Source organism: Tachysurus vachellii, chromosome 16, assembly GCF_030014155.1.
Source record: "Tachysurus vachellii isolate PV-2020 chromosome 16, HZAU_Pvac_v1, whole genome shotgun sequence".
Taxonomy (NCBI): domain Eukaryota; kingdom Metazoa; phylum Chordata; class Actinopteri; order Siluriformes; family Bagridae; genus Tachysurus; species Tachysurus vachellii.
The window spans coordinates 3,370,083-3,395,093 of NC_083475.1; the positions used below are offsets into that span (position 1 = coordinate 3,370,083).

Below are 25,011 nucleotides of genomic sequence, written 5' to 3' on the forward strand. Positions count from 1 at the left end.
GATGAAGCTTTGGTAGTAAAGAACCATGCCCAGAAAGGATCTAATTCTCTTTGGCAAAGGTGTGCTGCCATCCTCTTTCATTAAGTCTTTCTTCTGAAAGGCAGCAATGACTGCAACCTTATCTTCATCCACTGAAACTCCTGAACCGCTGATCACATGGCCCAAAAACTTGATGGAACGCCTGAGGAAGTGACACTTTTTTGGAGCCAACTTCAAATTACTAGCTCTCAACCTTGCAAACACCACTTCTAAGCATTTCAATGCCTCTTCCTCAGAATGGGCAAAAACCAGCAAATTGTCGAGATAGCAAAGGAGGCTGAAAAAGTTAAGATCTCCAAATACGCTGAGCATCATGCGCATAAAGGATGCTGGTCAGTTACACAGGCCCAGCGGGAGACGGTTATATTCATATAGGCCCATCACAACTGAATGCTGTGTAATGCCGATCAGATATATGGAGTGGGACGTTATAGAATCCCGATGTTAAATCCACGGAGCTGAACAGAAGATTGCCACCAAGAGCGGCCAGGCAATCTGCCTAATGGGGCAAAGGATGAGTGTCCTTTATAGTCTTTGCATTAAGCCAGCGAAAATCAGTGCAGACTCTTAACGATCCATCCTTCTTCCAAACCATTACCAAAGGAGATGCGTACTCGCTAACTGACTTGCTGATAATGCCCTTTTCTTCCATTTCAGAAAGAACTACTCGCAACTTATGGTAGTGGGCAGGAGGGATTCGGCGGTAGGGCAGACGGACTGGACGTTCATCACATAAATGTATCCTGTGTAAAGTCCTTCGCATCTCCACAATCAAGTCTGTCTCTGGAGAAAACATCACGATAAGACACGGTAACACTTGCCAACTTCTCTTTCCATTAGTCGGAGACTTCACACGCATTGATATTAATGTCATCCAAGCCGTGCTCGTGCAATAACCCAATAGGATCGACAGATGGCACGTGCTTGGGGAAAGCTGTCTCAGGAACATCATGAGATCTGCACAGATTTTGTGTGACAGCAACATCCTCTACTGCCAAACAAGGAGACACATCAGCCAGCTTAGCATTGCGATGGAGAGTTATTGGAAACTGTGTGGGGTTCAAAATCTGCATCAGCACCCATCGATCACCCCACATAGGGCTCACCATGCATCCCACAAGAACATGACGGGGCGCTGGACATGAAGTAGTGGGTTCAACGATGACTGTGCTCCCTGGGGAAACATTAACGTTAGCAGGAAGTTTTCCCCAGACCAGGTGTTCACATCTGGGAAGTAAGGTAACAGCTTGACAGAGCTTCACCGTGCCGAGCTTAACAGGCTGGTGAGGACCAGACCAACGAGAAATACAGCTCAAAAGCTCAAGGAACTCTTCAGACTCAGGATTGCTGTTTCCACATGAAATTACTTCCCAGTACTTCTTTTCGGCTTTCATCTTCTTAAGCATGCATTTGATAACGTTACTGCCGATAATGAACTCATCTTTCTGTCCAGGCACTACTAAAGTAGAAATGATAAACTTGAATCGATAGACTTTGATTTGCAGGTCATAAGTGCACTTAGGCTGAATAGTAAGACCACCACAGCCCACCAGGACCACGTTACCAGGAACTACTGAAGGTTGCGAAAGAACTCCTTTGGCACGCAACTTGGATTCACTCTCCGTACTCAGGGTGCAAGCCATACTGCCGGAATCTAGCAAACCATTCAGTACAGACTGGCCAGTGACAGTCACAGGAGCATAAAACGGTTCACTAGCTCCATCGATCCTCTGAGATCCCACATACAGCACCGTTTTATCAGGCGGCTGCAACTTGCAACTATTTACAAAAATCTCATGTGGGTCTGACTCATCTTTTAGGGGAAGTACATCACCACCCATGCTACCCCCTCCCACACATGGGCTATTTAGTTTAACTGAGTAGCAGAAGAACGTGGCTCAAAGCTTGTCGTCTTTGGACAATCACTCTTAAAGTGTCCAGGCTTGAAGCAGTTACGGCAAAGCCTCTGCCACATGCAATGAGTACGTGTAGTGTGCTCTTTAGATCGAAATACTTTACATTTTGGGCTCACACTAGGCCTGGGGTCTGATGTTGTGACGTGACATCCAGGATTGGATGAGGACAGTGAGGCAGTGCAGAGAGACAGAACTTTATCCATCATGCCGACTAACTGTTGCATACTATCGTTAGGTGTAAAAGGGACAGCGTTAGGGTTGAGCTGACCATTCAAACATGGTGACTGACCAGAGGGAGGTTCAAGCTGTTTGGGAGAACTCGATTCAGGATCGTCACGGACAGTCACAGTGTCCTGATGGCAGGCGAACACAGGTGAATAACGTTGGGTTCTAGCAGAAGTTCTTTTCAGGTTCCTGCGGTGACAATCTAGCCGCTCTTGAACCTCGGCAGCATTCCACTGTTCAGCAGGCTTGAACTGAAAAGACAAAGCAAGGCCAGGATCTGGACAGTAAGAGACAAACATCATAACAGCTTCAGCTGTAAGTACCTCAACACACTTGCTGCATCTACGTAAACACTCATCAGCCACATCGATCGCCTTATTCAGCCATATACAGTAGTCCATTGGACTCTCGTCCACCTTAGGGAGCGTGTTGTAGAAGTCAGCCATAGGCATGTTCGAGTAAGTCAACTCGCTGAAATTACGCTTCAGTATATCAAACACTGTGGCGGGGAGCACTGCAGTAGTCCTGGGAAGCTACATAAGGACACTTTGACCACGTCCCTTGCATTTCCGGCCAATCTGCTCAAAATGAGATCAGAAGCAGTTTCATCAGTGCATTTCTTACTGTTCAAATAACTGTTGTAGCGATTTTGGCTCGCGAAGCAAGGTAAATATTTATTTACGTAATTATAACGTGTTATAGTGACTCCTAAATATTTTAACCTAAGTTGAAATTGACGGTAATGGAATTAAAGTTACACTTAATTGGTCTGTTCGTCCGGCGAACAGGCCGTGTAACTTTTATTAATTCTATGAAGGCGGTATCTTCCCGGCCGAGAAAGACGCACTTCCCTTTTACTTTATACCGTAATTTTAATTAACTTAATAGAGCATGTAGTTCAGACCAGATGTTGCAGGTACCTTACGTTTGTGAGCGATACTCAGAGACAATCACTTGTGGAACAAAAATATGGCATTTAATGAATGAGAAACACAACATAACATACTTTCTATACCTGTTACATTTTCATCCTGGGGCCAATGCATTGTGGATAAGATAGGAGTGATGTGTTCATATCTTCTGGTTCTAGTTAGGACTCTAGGTACTGCGTTCAGGACTAACTGGAGCTTGTTTATGCTCCTACTGGAACATCCAGACTTTTACCATTTTAATGACCTCAACATGTAGATGTTGACTGCAGTGTCACTTTAACCATATTGTCTGACTGGTGTTTGTACTTTCAGTATTTATAAAAATGAGAAGGTTGAGTGAAAGCTTTGAGGACGTGTTTGATCATTTGCACTAGTGTGTGTTCATTATGTATTATTTTATTTCCTTTAGTATCAGCTGTGATTCACTTGGAGTAAAAAGTTGGTCATCTCTGGTCTCAGCACTCAGATCAGACACCTCTGATCTGAGAGAACTTCATCTGACTGTGAAAACACTGGATCTGTCTAGAAATAAACTAGGAGACTCAGGAGTGAAGATTCTCTCTGCTGTACTGGAGAATCCTCACTGTAAACTGGAGACACTGAAGTAAGATCATCTCTCTGAGACTCACAATAACTCACTAAAAGCAGCAGTTATATACAGTGTTGTTTTTCACCTGATATGTCCTGTAACACTACACATTCAGAACAAATAGATGTCATTAATGCCCCTTTTCCACCGAGGCAGTTCGAGTGCTGGTTCAGAGCCAGAGCCTAATTTAGAACCAGTTCTTTCTTTTTCGACAGCCAAAGCACCGGCTCTGAACCAGGAAAAGTGGTTCTTAAGTAGCACCAAAACGCTGCTGGTCTAGACTTAAGAACCGCTTGTGTCAGGGGCTGGGGGCGGGGCTACTGTTAGCGCATTTGATAATGTACCTTAAGTATACTAATGTTTAATACACTTTTACTTTACCGCGATATGATACATTATCAGCACACATGATAGTATGTAGCTACATGCTAAGGCTAACTTTTTTCTGTGTTAGCGATAAAATAACGTTATGTACTTTATCGATTACAACCTCCGTTTATACAGATTACATGGAGCTGCACGTACACGTTTTTTTCGCCGCGTTAATGTAGGTTCACAAAGCCATGAGCATTAACAGTAAAGCAACATCCGCCATTGTTGACGTGTTTGTGTTTGCCGCTGCTGCGCTAAAGTTGCTGGGACACGTGACACGTATAAAGTGACGTCACACTCGGCTCTTGATGCTCTCTAGCCGGTGGAAAGGCAAACCGGTTCTTAGAAGGTTCACCAGTGGAACCAACTTTGAACCAGGACCAGCACTAGCTCTGAACCAGCACCCGGTTCTTTCCGGTGGAAAAGAGGCATAAGTGATAATGATTTCTCTTCAGAATCACTTATGCAGTAAAGATATAAGTAAATGAGTAAATGAGAAAAATTCTAAAAATCCGGATTCATTATTTTTAAAGCCAGCAAAGCTTTTGCAGCTCAAGAAAAACTTAATATCAATAATAATAAATAGTATAATAAAATAATATCACTGGTGAAGCTCCAGGGTTCTGGTCCCACCCATTTGGAGTCCTGGTCTACCTATATAAACTCGGTTATAATGTTCGAATTATTAATAAACCCCAGTTGTCACTCACTAGGAGCTGCTGCTTTAAGAAGCTTCATTGAGTGACGTTGCTCAGTAACATTTCTGTGTGGTGTGTAGTCATGTAACAGACTAGTTTAATAAAGAGTTTATCTTCTCTGAAACAGACACCACACTGTGTCTTTACCCCTGAAACTCCTACACTGTAATCAGAGGATATAATAAGATGAAATGTGTTTCAGTTTGTGTTTACACTGGAGAACAGTGTCAGAGTGAAAATTGGACTCATCTGAGAGCTGAAGAACAGAACTGCAGTTGGTTTAGAAGTACATGGGGCAACACCAACACAAAGTCATTTTAACTCCAATTAAAACACTGAATGAATTTCTTTAATAATATATGATGTGGTGGTGGTTCATTCTGACTATTCTGTTAAAATCACCACTTAAATAAAATGATTTTAAATATCACCAAACTAAATAATAATCAGACAAATATTATGAATCTCCTGATAGACTAAAAATAAACCTCAGCTAAAACAATTTGTGTGATTTATCAGTTATTTTAAAACAATAATTTATCTAATTTCATCAGTTATCTTTAATTAGATTTAAATATTTTGTACACTATATTAAGTGTCCATACACACTAATGTGTCAGGTGACAATCCTATTGAATGGTGAAGCTACTGTGTGTGTGTGTGTGTGTGTGTGTGTGTGTGTGTGTGTGTGTGTGTGTGTGTGTGTGTGCTACATAAACAACTGATAAATGAACAGATCTCTTTCAGCTCATTGTCCTCTTTTTACAATCATGTAAGTTCTTTTGAGTGACTGCTGATTTTGAGTTTCTTTTCAAACCTGTGCCCACCCTGTTTTACCCAGGCACACCCACTGTTCACAATCTGACAATAATGTTTTGTTCATTGTTAATTATACTTTATATAATAAAAATCTGTTGATGAAGAGTGTGTCATTGTGTCTCTCTACAGGTTGTGGGATTGTGTTGTCTCAGATGAAGGCTGTGCTGCTCTGACTTCAGCTCTGAGATCAAACCCCTCGCACCTGAGAGAACTGGATCTGTCCAGTAATAATCTAGGAGACTCAGGAGTGAAGAGTCTCTCTGCTGTACTGGAGAATCCTCACTGTAAACTGGAGACAATGAGGTAAGATCATCTCTCTGAGAGTCACATGACCTGCTCCTCAGTAAGGCACATTCTCTAATAGTGAGGCTGAAGCAGAAGTTTTAGGTTCATCATCAATGTCCTGAGGAGGAAGATTGTTTCTTTTCACTGCACACTGATAATTTGATGTTCAGACTTCAACAGACTGAGTGAATTCTTAGAAAAAGTAATCCAACATGACCAGACAGATTTTGTCCCAGGAAGATGAATTGTTATAATATTTCTGTTATCTGCGATATTTTAAATATCAGTAAGAGTCTTAAACAGATTTTGGTCTAGTGTCAGTAGACCTAGAAAAGACTTTTGACCGAGTCGAACACAACTATTTATGAATGTGTTCACAGCATTTAGTTTTAGTCCTGATTTTGTTTCCATGATAAAGGTTTTGTACAGTGATGTAGAAAGTATACTGAAAGTTAATGGTGACTTATGTGGTTCCTTATAAAGTTTATAGAGGTGTTAGACAAGGTTGTGTCCTGTCTGGTATGTTGTATACTTTAGTAATAGAAACACTTTTAAACAAGTTAAGAACAGATTTGTACTGATTATATATTCTGAAGTTCACAAAGCTGTTCATCAGCTGATGATGATGATGATGATGATGATGATGATGATGATGATGACAATGATGATGTTTTAATTAGTGATTAGAGGGACGTTTAATGTTGGAAATATTAAAAGAGTTTAAAAACATCTCTACCACAAAAGTAAACTGATATAAATGTAAATCCATGGATGTCCATATTGTTTACAGAGTTAAACTGTTTCATGTCTTTCTGCAGAGTAATAGATGAACATTTATTGTGTTATAGTCTATTTGATGTGAGGAAACATTCTCCCTAGAAATCTTTATTTATTGTTTGGTTCTGTTTCTTACAAATTATTTATTGAATATATCTGACAATATTTTATTAATTGTAAAAAAGGATTTAAATATCTGTTGATAAAAGAGTGTGTCATTGTGTCTCTCTACAGGTTGTGGTATTGTGGTGTCTCACATGAAGGCTGTGCTGCTCTGACTTCAGCTCTGAGATCAAACCCCTCACACCTGAGATACCTGGATCTGTCCTATAATAATCTAGGAGACTCAGGACTGAAGATTCTCTCTGCTGTACTGGAGAATCCTCACTGTAAACTGGAGACACTGAGGTAAGATTCATATATTAAAACATTAATAATAAATCATGGTGGGGGGCACGGTGGCTTAGTGGTTAGCACATTCGCCTCACACCTCCAGGGTCGGGGTTCGATTCTCGCCTCCACCTTGTGTGTGTGGAGTTTGCATGTTCTCCCCGTGCCTCGGGGGTTTCCTCCGGGTACTCCGGTTTCCTCCCCCGGTCCAAAGACATGCATGGTAGGTTGATTGGCATCTCTGGAAAATTGTGTGTGATTGCGTGAGTGAATGAGAGTGTGTGTGTGCCCTGCGATGGGTTGGCACTCCGTCCAGGGTGTATCCTGCCTTGATGCCCGATGACGCCTGAGACACAGGCTCCCCGTGACCCAGTTCGAGTTTGGATAAGCGTTAGAAGATGAATAAATGAATAAATCATGGTCTAATATTCATCCAGGTCGTAATAATAGGTAAACACATTCTGTATAAATAAAACCGTCACAGTTGTTCTTGTCAATAATAAACCAGTGAATAAACCATTTACACTTTCACAGTCTGGGTTTAAAAAATACACCAACGAACTAACAACTCCAAAAACTAATTAGAGTCTGACCCAGTTTTAGGTCTGATTACTGACAGTCTGATCTTCTCAAGAAAGATCTGTTCATGTGAACTCGGATTAAAACAGAGATTTTGTTGAGATGTGAAGCAGTGAAATGTTACTGAAAACATTTACATTTATATTTTATTTCTCACATACACAACCATACACAGTACAACATGTAGTGAAATGTTTTTAAACTGTCTGTGATTTAAAATGAAATAGAATAGAATAATAAAAAATAAAATAAAATAAAATAGAATAGATGTAACAAATAGAAATGTATGAATCAGTTTAATGGAGTGGAAAAATAAATCAGAATATGGATCAGTGGCAGAACAATGTGACGGTTTTAATAAAGTTCAGATGTGTTAAATACTGCAATATATGAAATATGTTATGTGTAAAATAAAATCTGGCTGATGTACAGTATCAGTGTTGTGTATGAAAGTCCAGAAAAAGTCCAAGTTCTAGTCTTATGTGTTGTCCTGGTCTCTAAAGTGTGTGTTACTCAGTCCACAATAATACACACTGTCTACAGTCAGGGTCGACACTCGAGCCCCAGTAAAACGTTCCTGATAAATCAGTGTCTGATGATGTAGATTACAGTAGATATGTCTGAAAATAGGTTTTGTCTCCATCAAACATTAATATTTACATCATGATTTAAAACATGAAGACTGATTGTAATGTTAACTGAAGTGAAAATATCCTGTACTCTTCAGTCATAAGCCCCGCCCATCATAAGCCACGACCATCACAGTGCCGCCAACCCCTCACTTTGACACCCCCTCTTTGTGCCCCGCCTCCTCACTGGGCTCCACCCTCATGTTGTGTCCTGCCCCCTCATTGTACCCCACCCCCTCACTGTGCTCCTTTTTTCACTTTTCTCTGTAGAAATCTCGACTTGCAGTCAGATGATAATTAATAATCCCACATTGTATCTGAGGACTGAGGAGATGTAACTACCAGACTAACACTTATCACTGTGTTAATGAGTAGTATGTGAATGTGGATTTAGATGAATGAGGACTTCCTGTTTTACACGTCTGATTTATTTGCCACAGATTTGATCAATAATGTTAAATTGTTAACTGCTAAAAGAAGGTTTTCTTTTCTCTTCTCATTTCTAAAATCTTCTAAAACTGGATGTGATTTAATCATCAGTGAAAGCTTTTTGAAGTGATTTATTCATTTAGATGACTAGTTAGTTAGTTTTCTTACAAAAATACTAGTTGTGGATTTAAGGTTGTTTAGCTAAAAAAGTTTACATGTGTAATTGTAGCAAAGATCTTTACAGTGAAATAAAATGTAAAACTGAAATAATAAAATGATCTGCAGCACAAAGTTACATTCATGTTTCTTACATTATATGATGAAAAACATACAAACAATCAAACAAATAAATAAACAAATGAATAAAGAAATTGAATAAATAAATAAATAAATAAATAAATAAATAAATAAATAAATAAATAAATAAATAAAGAGTGAAGAGTGTGTCATTGTGTCTCTCTACAGGTTGTGTGTGTGTGCTGTCTCAGATGAAGGCTGTGCTGCTCTGACTTCAGCTCTGAGATCAAACCCCTCACACCTGAGAGAACTGAATCTGTCTGATAATAATCTAGGAGACTCAGGAAAGAAGCTGCTCTCTGACCTTAAGGATGATAAACATTACAAACTACAGATACTGAGGTGAGTAATGACCTTTTAATAAAAGTTTAACCTCATTATCATTACACACTGATACACATTACATTTCTCTTCAATAACTTTCAGATTAACAGATTAGAAAATGTCACTATATTCTGTTTAATCAGAATTTTTCTAACGATTCTCTTTAATGCTGTTTTGTGTTCAGTAAAGTGTGTTGATGTAAAATTCATGTGAAGGCAGAAAACAGGGATTCAGACAGTTTTCCAAAAGTCACAAATAAGTTCATGAGAGTGATTGTTAATGAACATTGTGTCTTCTGTCATTCCTGTAAAATTCACCTCAGTTTGTTCTTAAAGTCTGCACTTTAGATATAAATGTAGAATAAGATCTTAATTACACAGTAGTGTTTGTTATTTAAAAAAGCTCCTGTGATTGGATAAGAGCAGTGATGTGATGGGTAAAGATCTGCTCATTATCCTGTTAGAACTTGTGGAAGTTCTCATTTGTTCTAGTTAAATGTTAGAACACAGATGTTAGTAAGAATGAAGAAATGTTGAATGATTCATTATAAACAGGAGATGATCATGATCAACAGCATGCAATCATCTCTGCTCCAACAGAAACATTAAGCACCACAGTCCACAGTGTGTTGATTAATTCACATGTTTTTCTTTCATATTCAGGGTCTAATGAATATCTGTGTGTGATGAAGACTCCAGTGTTCCTGCATTACCATGATGGAGAATAGAGAACATGTTTATTAACACATCACTCATTTAGTTCTAACACATTAAACAGACTCAGAGACGTGAGACATGTGTGTTCATCATGTACAGTGAATCAGACTAAACACAATTCTACACTGAGTTTATAATGACCTCTGATCCCTGGATAAAATTCCCTGGACTTCAATCCCATAAAAACCTGAGGGATTATTTGGAACAACAGGTAAAAATCCACATGAACTTGAGCTGAACCCAGTCACTGGAAGAGAAATAAAATGGACAGGAACAGTTTCAGGACATTGGTGGATTTCTCACCTGATAAGATTGGAGTTTATCTGAGGAGTTTATCTGATGAAGCCCATAGGAGACTCACTACAAGTTATCACTTTGTCCTTTGGGTAATTAATGTTTCAGTCATGTTATACTAACTATCACAACTCTTCTAATCAAATCAAATTAATGATCCAACACTAACTGTTGTATAATGTAGTTTTCATGGTTTGTGATTTTAATGTTTGTGTGATTTATTATTTGTAATTTACTATTATTATTATTATAAATTTACTATTTATAATTTACACTTTTTACACATGTATACTTATAGCTATTTTACTGGATACATAACTAAAATTATATTGTATAAAGGTACTTAAAATGCCTTGTATAAATACAACATTTAGAAGGAATAAAATACATAAATACAGTGTAATTATTTTTGTTGTGTAAAATTAATATTATGTATAGATATTTCTGTAGAATATTCTGTATATTCTGTACTTTTGTTCTTCAAATATATAATCTATATAAATATAGTTCTTCAAAAATAAATTTATGTCTAACACAAGTATATAGTTGCAGAATGTATTTCTGAAGAGAAACATGTTTTTAATAAAGATAATTGTTTTTAAAAAATTCAATGCTGAATTTCAGAATTGACCAAAACTGGTCAATGTAATAACATTACATTAAAATGTTATTACATTTATTTAACTGTCATTACAACTTGATGTATTGTGCAATTAATTGTTTTTAAGCCTATAAAGCAATACTAGTGCTGCCTGTGTCTCTGTTGCTGCAGAGCCCAAGTTCACTTCAGATAGCTGAAGTGTCTGGCCAACTTCTTCCTGTATAGACATGATGACAGGCTTCAGGGAACCCATATGGCTGCTGTCTCATCACTACTACTAAGAGATCTTGATTTTGTTGTGAGCAGGTGCATGAGGCCAATTGTGGAGGAGAACACATCGGTGAACTTGTCCACCAAATCGGTCAGATCCTGCTGCTGCGATGGAGTGAGATTGGTTGGATCTGTTGGGGTGAATCAGACACCACTGGCATAGACTCACTCCATTTTTTTAATAAATTGACAAGGTATATTTGGGTGTCTGCATGCTGTTGCAGGTGGTAATTGACAGGTCCCATTCTCTTGAGGACTGTATATAGACCCTGTCAATAAGCCAGGAATTTCAGGTGACATTGGGGACAAGAAGCAGTATTTAGTAACCTCAACTCCCTGATTGAGCTAGTCTGTAGGCACCTTCTTGTTCATGCTGGGCAGCTTCCATGCACTCTCTTACAATAGACTTGGTTACTTGGTCAATTTGTACTATTGTCAATTGTAATCCAAGAGATTGCAGTAAGGGGAAGGCTTCTTGTCCAATGCTTCATGACCCATACCCAGCATTCCTTGAGGTCACTGCCTGAAAAGGAAGCCTGTTGCCTGAAACAGAAATACTGCATGTACATTTAAATTTTCAACTGTTTTATAGCACCCCACCTCAAATAATTAGAACTGTCCCATAATATTTCAGTGAACTTAATGTCAGGGTATTACATATTAGTATGTTACAACACCTACCTGTTAGGGGGCCTCAGAGAGTGATAGAGGCCAGAGACCAGCAGGACGAGTTAAAAGAGAGTTTTTGGAGATGATGCACATGTTCAGTGTTGTTTTATATGAGTATAGGTTCCAAGAGTTTAATAAAAGAACCAAACTGGTTAATGCCTCCGAGTGGATATACACGAGACACTTAAGACTGTAACAAAGGGATGATTGGATAATATTCACTTTACTTCAAGTGGACAATGTTCAAGGCAACAGAATTGTTTTAAGAGCCAGTATTTTTGCAGAAAGCCTGTTCCCATTCAGCTCTAAGATTATTTTCTGCAAAGCTTCAAATGTATGTATATGTTCTGGAGGGTCGCATAGATTTAAAGAATACACTAAGGCAAGCAATATAGCCAATGCAAAAGGTAAATTCCCCATATATAGAGTATAGTCACCCCCTCTAGAATGACTCCCACATCCTCTGGGGGATCACTTAGCTCATCACCTTCATGTCGAATAATATAGATGCCAAAGAGGGTCTCTTCCGTGGCTGTGTGTCTGCTTACACCATCTGCCTATAAAAAAATAATCAGTTCTTTTAAACCCTGATGTTAATTACATCCCACCCATCCCTTAATTAAGTCCCTTTTCATAACATGTTAAACATATTAATGTACAACAGCTAACAGTTAAATTATCAAAAAAAATATAACCAGATCTTTAAAATGCCTCTTATGCATATTTTAAACTGATGTGACCCACAAGGAAAACCCTTGAATTATGTCATGGCTGAAGCACCTGCCTCGTCCCCCGATCGCCACCAGAGGGAACCTTCACCTGAGTATTAGCAGCTCCTGGACTACACTCCCAGCACCCACTCACCGAGACTGATTACACCGCCACCTGGTTCCAATCACCCACTTCCCATATAAGCAGCCTTGAACTTGACTTCTGTGCGAAGTCTCGATTTGCCACAGCTATTGGTCTGAGCGTTTGTTTCCTGTGTCTTCCTGGTTTTTTACTTTGTTCTGTTTTGATCTGTCTTACGATTGTCTGCCGCCTGCCCTGACCTTCTGCCCGTGTTATTGACTCTGATCTCTGCCTCGTCTATGTTGTTGTGCTTGCCGATTCTGACCCAAGCCTGTTGTACTACGAGTGTTTTAATAAAGCGTGCAAATGGATCCTCAATCTCACGACGTATCATTACAGAAGACTTCGCCACAAAGTGATCCAGCTGCCACCTCGCAGTTCACAACGGAGCTCTTCACCTGTGACCTTCGGCTCTGCCTCCCCTGCAGAAAGCTCAGCCCTAGGCCCATTCAAAATCGTCAAACAGGTAAACCCTGTGTCGTACCGCCTGGTGCTACCATCCACTTAGCGTATCTCTCTAACGTTTCATGTTTCGCTGCTTAAGCCCGCCGACGGTCCGAGAGGGGAGTGAGAGGAGGCTGCCGACCCACCGTTGCCACCGCCCCTGTTGGTCAGCAACGAAAAGGCTTACCAGGTCCACAGCCTACTGGACACCAGGGAGGTCACCTCAAATATCTGGTCGACTGGGAGGGGTACGGGCCGGAGGAACGCTCTTGGGTGAGGGCAAGGGACATCCTGGACCCTTCGCTCACCGCTGAGTTCCACCAAGTGGAAGCATCATTTGTGTCTGCACCACGTTTTTTTCTGCCACTCGGAAGCATTGTTTTTGCTCATTTGTTATTCATTTTTAAACTTTAAGCACTACATTAATCAACATTTAACCAGGAGATTTGGCCTACTTTCACTGTGTTGAAGTCAGAGAGCAATGTAGGTCATAATCAATTATCCTATTTTGACAGTTTTATTGCCCCCAATAAAATCATAAATTAAAGGTTTATGACTGTAAATATATAATGTTTACTGATAGGAATGGGTCAAAGGTCATACCTTTGATCTGACAGATGTAAGTCATGATTTTAGGTTAAAAGTTCATAATAATGTTAATGATTGTATTGATATATTGCTTGACCCAAAGTAGTTAAAGAGCCCCCTTTTCCCTCCCACCATCCCATCTTTCATATTGTTCAACACCATTGTGTCTGCTTCAAGTAGGTGAGAAGTAATTAAAACAAGGCCATATGTTCGATTGACTAGATAGTAGATAATTATTTTTAAAAAAGGGGTTTTATGACCCCTCAGATGAAACAGTGTTGTAAAACAAGGCCATGTGTTTGATTGACTAGATAGTAGAAAGCTCACCCAGATAAACTGGCTCCTCGACCTCGTGTTTTAATAAAGCGTGCAAATGGATCCTCAATCTCACAACGTATCATTACAAATTATCACAGAGACTATTCCCTTACTGAAGCTAAAGGTATAACAACATGCCATGTATTCCTTCACCAGCTTCTCCGGATCTTTATTCAAGTACACACAAAGTCCCTTTAGGATGCATTCATGCACAATATCGATGCTATTGTTCTGCAAATCAGAGAATAAACATGTGAATATCTACATGGAAGTGCAAAATGAAATTATATAACTTTTTAAAATATAACAAGGAGAAAAATGGTCCATCAAGTATACAATTTCTGGAAAAAGAACCATGACGCTAGTTTTTTCCCCATAGAAATGAAATTAAGATTTCACAATATGTTTAGACATACATGTTTTGTAAAAAGTTTTTTTGTAAAAGTTCTTTGGACCCCCTTTTAAAATATTCTCCTTCATTATTTCTTCTTAAAATGTTTTGGACAACAATTAAATGAACCCAAATATGTTTAATAGATTTAGAGAGTCCACCTATTGAAATACATTAGATCGAAAGTTGTGCTGAGTGACACGAAAAAAAAAGGGAAATTCGTCTCCACGAACACGAATCAAATAGATTACATTTCGTGACCTGTGTCTACCTGAGGGTAAGGTGACTTGAGCCAGGCCACCACCCACACTGTTGTATTTTATAGCTACTGACTGAAAAAATATAAACACTGAAGTGTTTAAAAGAAAAAAATCATTGTCAACTATGGCATACTAAGTGGAAGAGTGTAAGAGATGAAAGCTGTCAAAAAAACTTCAACAAGCCAAGGAAGATGCCTACAGAGGGAGGGACAAAACTCTGTATAAGCAGGTCAGGAACCTACTGACGAAGGAGATCAGAATAATCAAAAGAAGCTACTCTGAAAAGCTGAAAAGCAGGTTTTCAGATAACAACCCTGCATCAGTGTGGAAAGGCCTGCAAGACATCACAAACTACAAGAGTCGTCCCCCATCTCCCACTGAAGCAAACAAAGACCTGGCTGACGACCTCAACACCTTCAACTGCAGGTTTGAGAGCAATATCTTCACATCTCCCATCCAACCCAGCTCACTGACTGACATCACACCTCTGGGAACACCATTAACAACTCCTCCCAGCAATCAAGTTGCACTCACGATTTGTGAAGAGGATGTGAATCGGCTCTTTCAGAGACAGAAGACAAGGAAAGCCCCCGGCCTAGACGGGGTCTCCCCCTCCTGTCTCAAAGTATGTGCTGATCAACTGGCTCCTATCTTCACCCATATCTTCAACAGATCTCTGGAGCTGTGTGAAGTCCCCTCCTGCTTTAAACTCTCCACAATCATCCCGGTCCCCAAGAAACCCTCCATCACTGGACTAAATGACTACAGGCCTGTCGCTCTGACATCTGTTGTCATGAAGACCTTTGAACAGCTGGACTTGGCCCACCTAAAGACTGTCACAGAACAGATGCTGGATCCCCTACAGTTTGCCTACCGTGAAAACAGATCATTGGACGACGCAGTCTACATTCGACTGCACTACATTCTGCAACACCTGGACTGCCCATGAACATATTCCCGGATTCTGTTTGTTGACTTTAGTTCTGTGTTTAATACTATAATTCCGGAAATTCTCCACTCCAAACTGCTAAGGCTCACTGTACCCCCTTCCATCTGTCAGTGGATCACCAGCTTCCTGACAGACAGGAAACAACAGGTGAGACTGGGAGGTGTCACCTCCAGCATTCGGACAATCAGCACTGGTGCTCCACAGGGATGTGTCCTCTCCCCACTGTTATTCTCCCTATACTGTACATTTATACACTAATGACTGCACTTCAAGTGACCAAACTGTTAAACTCCCGAAATTTGCAGATGATACTATGCTCATGGGTCTCATCCAAGATGGCGATGAGTCTGCATACCGGCAGGAGGTTGAACGGCTGGTGCTATGGTGCAGTCAGAACAGTCTAGAGCTAAACACCCTCAAAACTGTGGAGATGTTTGTGGACTTTAGGAAAAACCCCTCAACACTACTCCCTCTCACAATATCCAACAGCCCGGTGTCATCTGTGGAGGCCTTCAAGTTTCTGGGCACTACCATTTCCCAAGACCTGAAATGGGAGTGCAACATAAACACCATCATCAAAAAGGCCCAGCAGAGGATGTACTTTCTACACCAATTAAGGAAGTATGGTCTGCCACAGGAGCTGTTAATGCTGTTCTACACTGCAGTCATTGAATCTGTCCTGTGCACATCCATCACCATCTAGTTTGGTGCAGCAACAAAACAGGACAGAAACAGACTGCAACGCACAGTAAAAACAGCAGAAAAAAAATTGCCGCCCCCCTGCCCACTATCCAGGACTTGTACGACACAAGAACCAGAAACCGGCAGGAAAAATCACTACTGACCCTTCGCACCCTGGACACAACCTCTTCCAGCTCCCCCCTTCTGGCAGGTGCTACAGAACCTTGCTTACTAAAACTGCCAGACACAGGAACAGTTTCTTTCCCCAGGCAATCACCCTGATCAACAACTCACCATAATTATATTCACTGCTTATTATCATAAGTACTGCATTATCAGGACTGTCAATCATCAAATCATCTATATATTATATATATTACACACTTCTGCTGCTGTATATTGTACAAAAGCATAATATTGCACAATATTGCTATTTGCACTCCCACACTATGTACACAACTGATCGCTTACATTCTATATTCATTCTATATTCATATCTTATACTCATCCTGTTTATATTGTATCTCATTGTCTGCATTGTTTTCTTGTTTAGCTTGTATAGTATAGTGTTATGTCTGTACCTTTGAGAGTCACAAGCTGCTGGAACTAAATTCCTTGTGTGTGTCAACACACTTGGCCAATAAATCCGATTCGGATTCTGTGCTCTGCTTAGTGAAAAACAAGGGGGCATTCTAGTTTAAGCTAAATGTTAAACTAAATACTCTTTAATGATAAAAAACACTAATTTGAGATAAACATGACAGTAAGCAATAACAATAATGCTGCACAAGGCATTATTTAAACGGGAGCTAGAATAGGGAGCATGACAGTAAGCAATAACAATGATGCTGCACAAGGCATTATTTAAACGGGAGCTAGAATTCTATGACATCACAGACGAAGCTTTTGAAGCCAGGCAAATGGCGCCGATCATATCTGAGCCTGATAGTGAATTGAAACTACAAATCGACCTGAGGGTAAGGTGACTTGAGCCAGGCCACGACCCACCCTGTTGTATTTTATAGCTACTGATTGAAAAAATATAAACACTGAAGTATTTAAAAGAAAAAAAAATCATTGAAAACTATGGCATACTAAGTGTAAGAGTGTAAGAGATGAAAGTTGTCAAATTGTGTGCTGTGCTTAGTGAAAAACAAGTGGGCATTTTAGTTTTAGCTAAATGCTAAGCTAAATACCCCTTAGTGACAAAAAAAACACTAATTTATGTGACCGGAATGAGACTACTTTCGCTTTATAAAGAGGGTGGGTAGGATAATTACACAGGTGTTTAAAGTCTCGCAACTCTGAGAAACTATCGTTTGATCTCATTCCCTCTGGTATGTGTGTGCGTTGGAAGGACTGCTGCAACTAGTCCATTACACGATCTTCTTAAAAAAACTATTGTTTCATTCCGACGCACAGCTTTCCAGAACAGGATGTGTAACAAATAAATCAATTGCTCAATAGCACCTGATATCATCAGTCAGGTAACAATGCTGCTTTTATTCTCATCGAAGTGTGGGGTTTTATTGTGTAATATGGAGAGATGGTAATGTTAAAATGTAATTGTATATTGGACAAAGGGGAAAAGCTTCTCTTCAAAATGGGCAGCCAGGTTGATCTGGCTGTTTTAAAAGGAGGTATGTAATTTGGATTTGTCTTATACCTTGTATATTTGATGCTTTGTTTTAATTGAAATGTATTAAAGGTGTTTTTATTTATAGGAGTACTTTTGGCTGTTGACTAGGCAACCACTGTTTCTTTCCTTTTGTATTTTTAATTTATTTTCTTTTTCATTTTTTGTATTTCTTGACATCATTACACACGATAAAATACAACGGGGAATTATACGCTCCTGTTTTAATAAGTTTGATTTGGGCATAAAATCTCCCTCTACCTGGGTTTGCGCTGTGGGTTTGTGTAGGAATTGAGTTATTGTGTATTGGGTGTTTTCTTATTTGTTTATTTTTTGGATTTGAGGTGCGATTGAAATATTTTTCATACAGGTTTAATTTTGATGTGATTTTTATTGCGTGTTTATTTTTTTAGTAATGCTAGAACTCATTCCTTTATGCCCAGTGGGAGTTTAAATCTGAACCAGTAGGCAAGCTGTTGACAGTCTTTGTATATGTGGAGCTTGTATTTTACCATCGCTGTTGAATAAATTGTAAACTCCTTTGTACTCTGGCTTCTAATTCATTCATTTGAATTGCTTGAGCTGGTTGTCTCATTTCCTCCCACTAAGTCTTTAAAGTGGGGGTGGCGTAATCATTCTCAGTTTAATTATCAAAATTAGGAATTTATACCTTATGGTTCTTATGCTATTGGTCACATTTAGGATAAACAACACAACAGTAAACAATGGTGCTGAACAAGGCATTATTCAAAATGGGATCTAGAATTCTATTGCATCACAGACCTTGAAGCAATTGAAGCCAGACAATAATTGTCAAGGTAGTACTCATTCTACAGGTGTGTACTCTGTATCTGTGAACTTGTCACTTTTGGGAACATTCACCAAACAAACAGAGAGATACAAACACAAAATCTCGTGCACACAGAGACGGGCACACAGAGAAGCATGCACACATAAGCGCACATAGAAACATGCACAAACACACACAGAAGGGCACAGAGAAACACACACAGAAGGGCACAGAGAAGCACACTCACAGAAGCACACTCACAGAAGCACGCTCACAGAAGCACGCTCACAGAAGCATGCTCACAGAAGCATGCTCACAGAAGCATGCTCACAGAAGCACATAGAGAAGCACACACAAACTGTGTGTGCGTGCTTCTCTGTGCACAGACAAACACACACGGAAGCATACAAACACGCAAAGAAGCGCACAGAGAAGCACGCACACACACAGAAACGCACAGAGAAGCACACACAGAAACGCACAGAGAAGCACGCACACACACAGAAACGCACAGAGAAGCACGCACACACAGAAGCGAACAGAGAAGCACGCACACAGAAGCACACACAAACACACAGAAGCGCGCACAGAGAAGCGCGCACAGAGAAGCATGCTTAAACGCACAGAGAAGCGCGCACACACAACCGCGCAGAGAAGCGCGCACACACAACCGCGCAGAGAAGCGCGCACACACAACCGCGCAGAGAAGCGCGCACACACAACCGCGCGCACACACAACCGCGCAGAGAAGCGCGCGCACACAACCGCGCAGAGAAGCGCGCGCACACAACCGCGCAAAGAAGCGCGCGCACACAACCGCGCAGAGAAGCGCGCGCACACAACCGCGCAAAGAAGCGCGCGCACACAACCGCGCAGAGAAGCGCGCGCACACAACCGCGCAGAGAAGCACGTAGACAGAAGCACGCACGCAAGCACACACACAGAAGCACGCACACAGAAGCGCACAGAAAAGCACGCACACACAACCACACAGAGAAGCACACACAACCACACAGAGACGCCCACACGGACAGGCGGGCCGGCTCCCCCACACGGACAGGCGGGCCGGCCCCCCCACACGGACAGGCGGGACGTCATTGGTCACGTGATTTTGCCAGAACGAATCAAGCTTCAATGAAAATCGGTTCATTTTTTTGACACACACCTTGGAGCTTCGGTATCACTGGTAACATCACTAACAAATACTTATTTTACTGAGGAATTTACCAATTACTTCATTAAAAATCCTACAATGTGATTTCCTGGATTCTTTCCCCAATTCTGTCTCTCATAGTGGAAGTGTACCTATGATGAAAATTACAGGTCTCTCTCATCTATTTAAGTGGGAGAACTTGCACAATTGGTGGCTGACTAAATACTTTTTTGCCCCACTGTATGTCCATGGCATATGTCAATGACCCCAGTAGTGAACTTTATATTGAACTCAGTAGTGAACTCATTAGTGAACTTTGTAATGACCTCAGTAGTGAACTCTGTTTGTTCATGACATATGTCAATAACTCCAGTAGTGAATTTTATATTGACCTCAGTAGTGAACTCATTAGTGAACTCTGTAGTGCACTACATAATGTCCCCAATAGTGAACTCAGTAGTAAACTCATTAGTGAACCCATTAGTGAGCTCAGTAGTGATGACCTCAGTAGTGAACTCAGTAGTAGTGAACTCATTAGTGAACTCTGTAGTGAACTACGTAATATACGTAATGTACTTCAATCATATACGTCCTATATACAACTAAAGCCTTATGTATTTTCATGCTGTACAAACATAGGGAAATAATGCTAATTTAATATGAATGTCCACCATAACTCTTAAGACATGTATAAAACAGCGCAGTTTATTAATTATGCTTGTTATGGAAATCCCTAGATTTAAGGGGAGGCTGAAGTGAAAATCAACAGAGAATTGTCTTTTTGAATTTTTATTCTTGCAAGAATGTTGTCTGACATACAGAGAGAGTTCTGTAGGGAAATAACAATATATTGTATAGACTTTCAACTTTACATAAAACAAATCATTTAAACTACACAGACAAGCACAATTATACAATAATACAAAAAGTATTTATTAAAGCATATTCTACAGAATACAGTTGCATATTTCATGCATCAACATTGTTTTCCTTTCAAACCCTACATCACAATTTCATTTTCTTAACTTTATTACAATACATTGTTTAGTAATTCTGCTCTTAACGTACAAACATAAAAACAAAAAAGTTATGCTTATGTTTATCACCACCAACACGTATAAATAATGACGTTGATAAAAATGTCAAATATATTCCATGCAGCCAATGTTCAACTCCTCAGTTTTCAACATTTTACTGTAAATCTGTCTAGAAACATATTTAACTCACCTTTGTTTATTTACATTAATATGTTCTGATTTGTTCACAAACAACAGGCCTGGACTGATCACAATTAATGAAAACACATGGTCTCACAATGTCATTGCTGTCAACTGCTCTTTCAAATCCTGTAGGAAAATGAACAGTCCTCATAAAGTTCAGTGATATTTTAACAGTACATCCTCTAACCAGCTTCTGCACTGCACAATTTGAAGTTTTTCACTGAACACAGTGAAGTTATTGACTGTTTTTTTGTATTTGCTTTTCGGGTTTTGCACTTTGCAGACGGTCCCTTGGAATCTGTCTCTTAGGTGTTCGCACATAGAGACTTGTGTATTTTGTCCAATGCGGAGAAACGCTGATATTAAGGAAAATTGGGCTGTAGCTGCTTTGTAGCTGCCTCTCTACATTACTACGATAAAAAAGTGGTGTTATTTGTGTAATAAGAGCATTTACTGTAGGTCAGGAGTTATTGATTCGGGAAACGCGAATCTGTGAATATGCGGCCAACTTTACTTAAGTTCTTTCTTTCTTCTCCTTGGCAACTGTGAAAGCAACAGTTTCGGCATTCTAGCTGCTGCGTAGTGTGTTACTTAAAAAAACCAGTGAACACTTATGTAGGCAAGCGAATGACGTTTGGAAAAATAAACTATTAAATGCGCCGATTGGTTGATGTTTGAAATGCATCGCGGGATCCAATAAAAACCCAGATCACGTGGACAAGCACAGGGAGCGGTAAAACGGGACGTTTTTTTAACAGTGCCGCACAGATTTATTCAGCAGCTTCACTAGAAGCCTAAGGTAATGTAAAAATTCATGTGTTGTAAAGATTAACTTACTCGGGCAGCGGAGTTGATTAAGGTTTGTGCATTTAGCAATCTATAACCTAAGTGCTAGGATTGTTCAAATGTGTTGTGTTTGGATTATACCATTAACTAGGCTAGTTTTATTTGAGACGTATCTCTAGAGCTATCAAGTAACGTAACTTAGTGAACTGTTAAAATATTTTAATCGTGTTATTTTTCATAACTAATTAATCAGATTAACGCGTTGTGTCTATATTAACTGTTAATTACAAAGCAAAAATCATGCGTTGCAGTCAGACTCGCAAGACACCAAAATGTGAAATTTTCATGTGGAATCTAATCTAAATGAAAACCACAATCTTTGTAATTACCAAGGTGATGAGAAAGTTTGCAGTGGTCCAGTGGGGAGGATGCTGGGCTGTATAGCAAGATGAAAACTGATGCCATACGCAAATATGATGACACCAAAATGGATGAGGATGGATACCCACAAACTGACTATTCAGTTGCTGTGGAATGACAGACAGGGAAAAAGCCAAAACATGGCTGGCCAGTGTACGCTGCCTCTATCAAGTTTGTGAGCAGTAAGTAAACCTCTAATGGATTTTGTTTTTACAGTGTCAGGTCCACTAACAATAATGTTAAGCTGTTGTGATGTGTAACTATACCATTAACAAATAATATTTACAATAGCAACTAAGTGTCCTTAGGTTCAAATAGGTTTGGCTGTAAAGTGCCTTAATCTGACCTCTCATCCTACTTTTAAGTATTTTTCAGACAACCGATTTCAAACTAATGCAAAGATTAAGGAATTCCTGCGGTTGGACTCTGATGAAATGGACAGGCCACTGCCTAAGAAAAGGGCCACAGTCCCACCATCAAGATATACAGATTCAGATGAAACTGATGCTGAGAACACACTGGTAAGATAAAATAAGATATACCCCGACCTGAACCCGAGTGGTGTTCTGTTATTGGACTTCTGTGCTAGTCACAGCTTGTCCATAACGAACACCATGTTCAAGCATAAGGGTGTCCTTCAGTACACATGGCACCAGGACACCCTAGGTCGGAGGTCGATGATCGACTTTGTGGTTGTTTCATCTGACCTCCGGCTGTATGTCTTGGACACTCGGGTAAAGAGAGGGGTGGAGCTGTCAACTGATCACCACCTGGTGGTGAGTTGGATCCGATGGCGGGGGAGGAAGTCGGACAGACTTGGCAGACCCAAACGTACTGTGAGGGTCTGCTGGGAAGGTTTGACAGAGTCTCCGGTCAGAGAGATCTTCAACTCCCACCTCCGGTAGAGCTTCAACCAGATCCCGAGAGAGGTTGGAGACATTGAGTCCGAGTGGACCATGTTCTCCACCTCCATTGTCAACGCGGTCACTCTGAGCTGTGGCCATAAGGTCTCCAGTGCCTGTCGTGGCGGCAATCCCCGAACCCGGTGGTGGACCCCGGAAGTAAGGGATGCCGTCAAGCTGAAGAAGGAGTCCTATCAAGACTGGTTGGCTCGGGGGACTCCGGAGGCAGCTGATAGGTACCGGAGGGCCAAGCGAGCTTCAGCCCAGGTGGTTGTGGAGGAAAAAACTCGGGTCTGGGAGGAGTTCGGTGAGGCCATGGAGAAGGACTATCGGTTGGCCTCGAAGAAATTCTGGCAAACCGTCCGGCGCCTCAGGAGGGGGAAGCAGTGCCCTGCGCACACTGTTTACAGTGGGAGTGGGAATCTGCTGACTTCGACTGGGGACATCCTCGGACGGTGGAAGGAGTACTTTGAGGTTCTCCTCAACCCCACCGACATGTCTTCCACTGAGGAAGCAGAGGCCAAGGGCTCAGTTGTGGACTCGTCGATCCCCCAAGCTGAGGTCACTGAGGTAGTTGAGAAGCTTCTCAGTGGCAAGGCACCGGGGGTGGATGAAATCCGCCCTGAGTACCTCAAGTCTCTGGATGTTGTGGGGCTGTCTTGGTTGACACGCCTCTGCAACGTCGCGTGGCGGCTGGGGACAGTGCCTCTGGACTGGCAGACTGGGGTGGTGGTCCCTCTGTTTAAGAAGGGGGACCGGAGGGTGTGTTCCAACTACAGGGGGATCACACTCCTCAGCCTCCCCGGAAAAGTCTATGCCAGGGTACTGGAGAGGAGGATTCGGCCGATAGTCGAACCTCGGATTCAGGAGGAACAATGCGGGTTTCGTCCCGTTCGTGGAACACTGGACCATCTGTATACCCTCGCCAGGTTGCTGGAGGGTTCATGGGAGTTTGCCCAACCAGTCCACATGTGCTTTGTGGATCTGAAGAAGGCATTCGACTGTGTCCCTCGTGGTGACCTGTGGGGGGGTGCTCTGGGAGTATGGGGTCCGGGGTCCTCTGCTAAGTGCTGTCCGGTCCCTATATGACCGGAGCAGGAGTTTGGTTCGCATTGCCGGCAGTAAGTCAGACTTGTTCCCGGTGCATGTTGGATTCCGGCAGGGCTGCCCTTTGTCACCTGTCTTGTTCATTATCTATATGGACAGGATTTCTAGGCGCAGTCGGTGGCCGGAGGGAGTCCGGTTTGGGGACCACAGGATTTCGTCTCTGCTTTTTGCAGATGATGTTGCCCTGTTGGCTTCCTCAAATCAGGACCTTCAGCGTGCTCTGGGACGGTTTGCAGCCAAGTGTGAAGCGGCGGGGATGAGAATCAGCACCTCCAAGTCCGAGGCCATGGTTCTCAACCGGAAACCGGAGCTCCTGCCTCAAGTGGAGGAGTTTAAGTATCTTGGGGTCTTGTTCACGAGTGAGGGAAGGATGGAGCGGGAGATCGACAGGCAGATTGGTGTATCTTCTGCAGTGATGCGGTCGATATACCGGTCCGTTGTGGTGAATAAGGAGCTGAGCCACAAGGCGAAGCTCTCTATTTACCAGTCGATCTACGTTCCTACCCTCACCTATGGTCATGAGCTTTGGGTCATGACAGAAAGGACAAGATCCTGTATACAGGCGGCCGAAACGAGTTTCCTCCGCAGGGCGGCTGGGTGCTCCCTTAGAGATAGGGTGAGGAGCTCGGTCACTCGGGAGGAGCTCAGAGTAGAGCCGCTGCTC

At 41.3% G+C, this 25,011-nt stretch overlaps 2 protein-coding genes across 8 annotated transcripts in view; one reads left to right on the forward strand and one right to left on the reverse strand.

Annotated features, from left to right (window-relative positions):
• The window catches only part of LOC132858844 (NLR family CARD domain-containing protein 3-like), a 50,474-nt gene extending 40,096 nt beyond the window's left edge, over positions 1-10,378 (forward strand). For all 5 annotated transcript variants that reach the window (XM_060889365.1, XM_060889364.1, XM_060889363.1 and 2 more), the window contains 5 exons: positions 3,522-3,716; positions 5,720-5,893; positions 6,887-7,060; positions 9,145-9,318; positions 9,963-10,378. In XM_060889365.1, coding sequence (XP_060745348.1) covers positions 3,522-3,716; positions 5,720-5,893; positions 6,887-7,060; positions 9,145-9,318; positions 9,963-9,969 — 724 coding nt within the window. In that variant the 3' untranslated portion in view covers positions 9,970-10,378. The remainder of the gene's footprint in view (positions 1-3,521; positions 3,717-5,719; positions 5,894-6,886; positions 7,061-9,144; positions 9,319-9,962) is intronic.
• Positions 1-25,011, reverse strand: part of LOC132858830 (NACHT, LRR and PYD domains-containing protein 12-like) — a 291,009-nt gene that overhangs the window by 86,029 nt on the left and 179,969 nt on the right. The window lies entirely within an intron of this gene.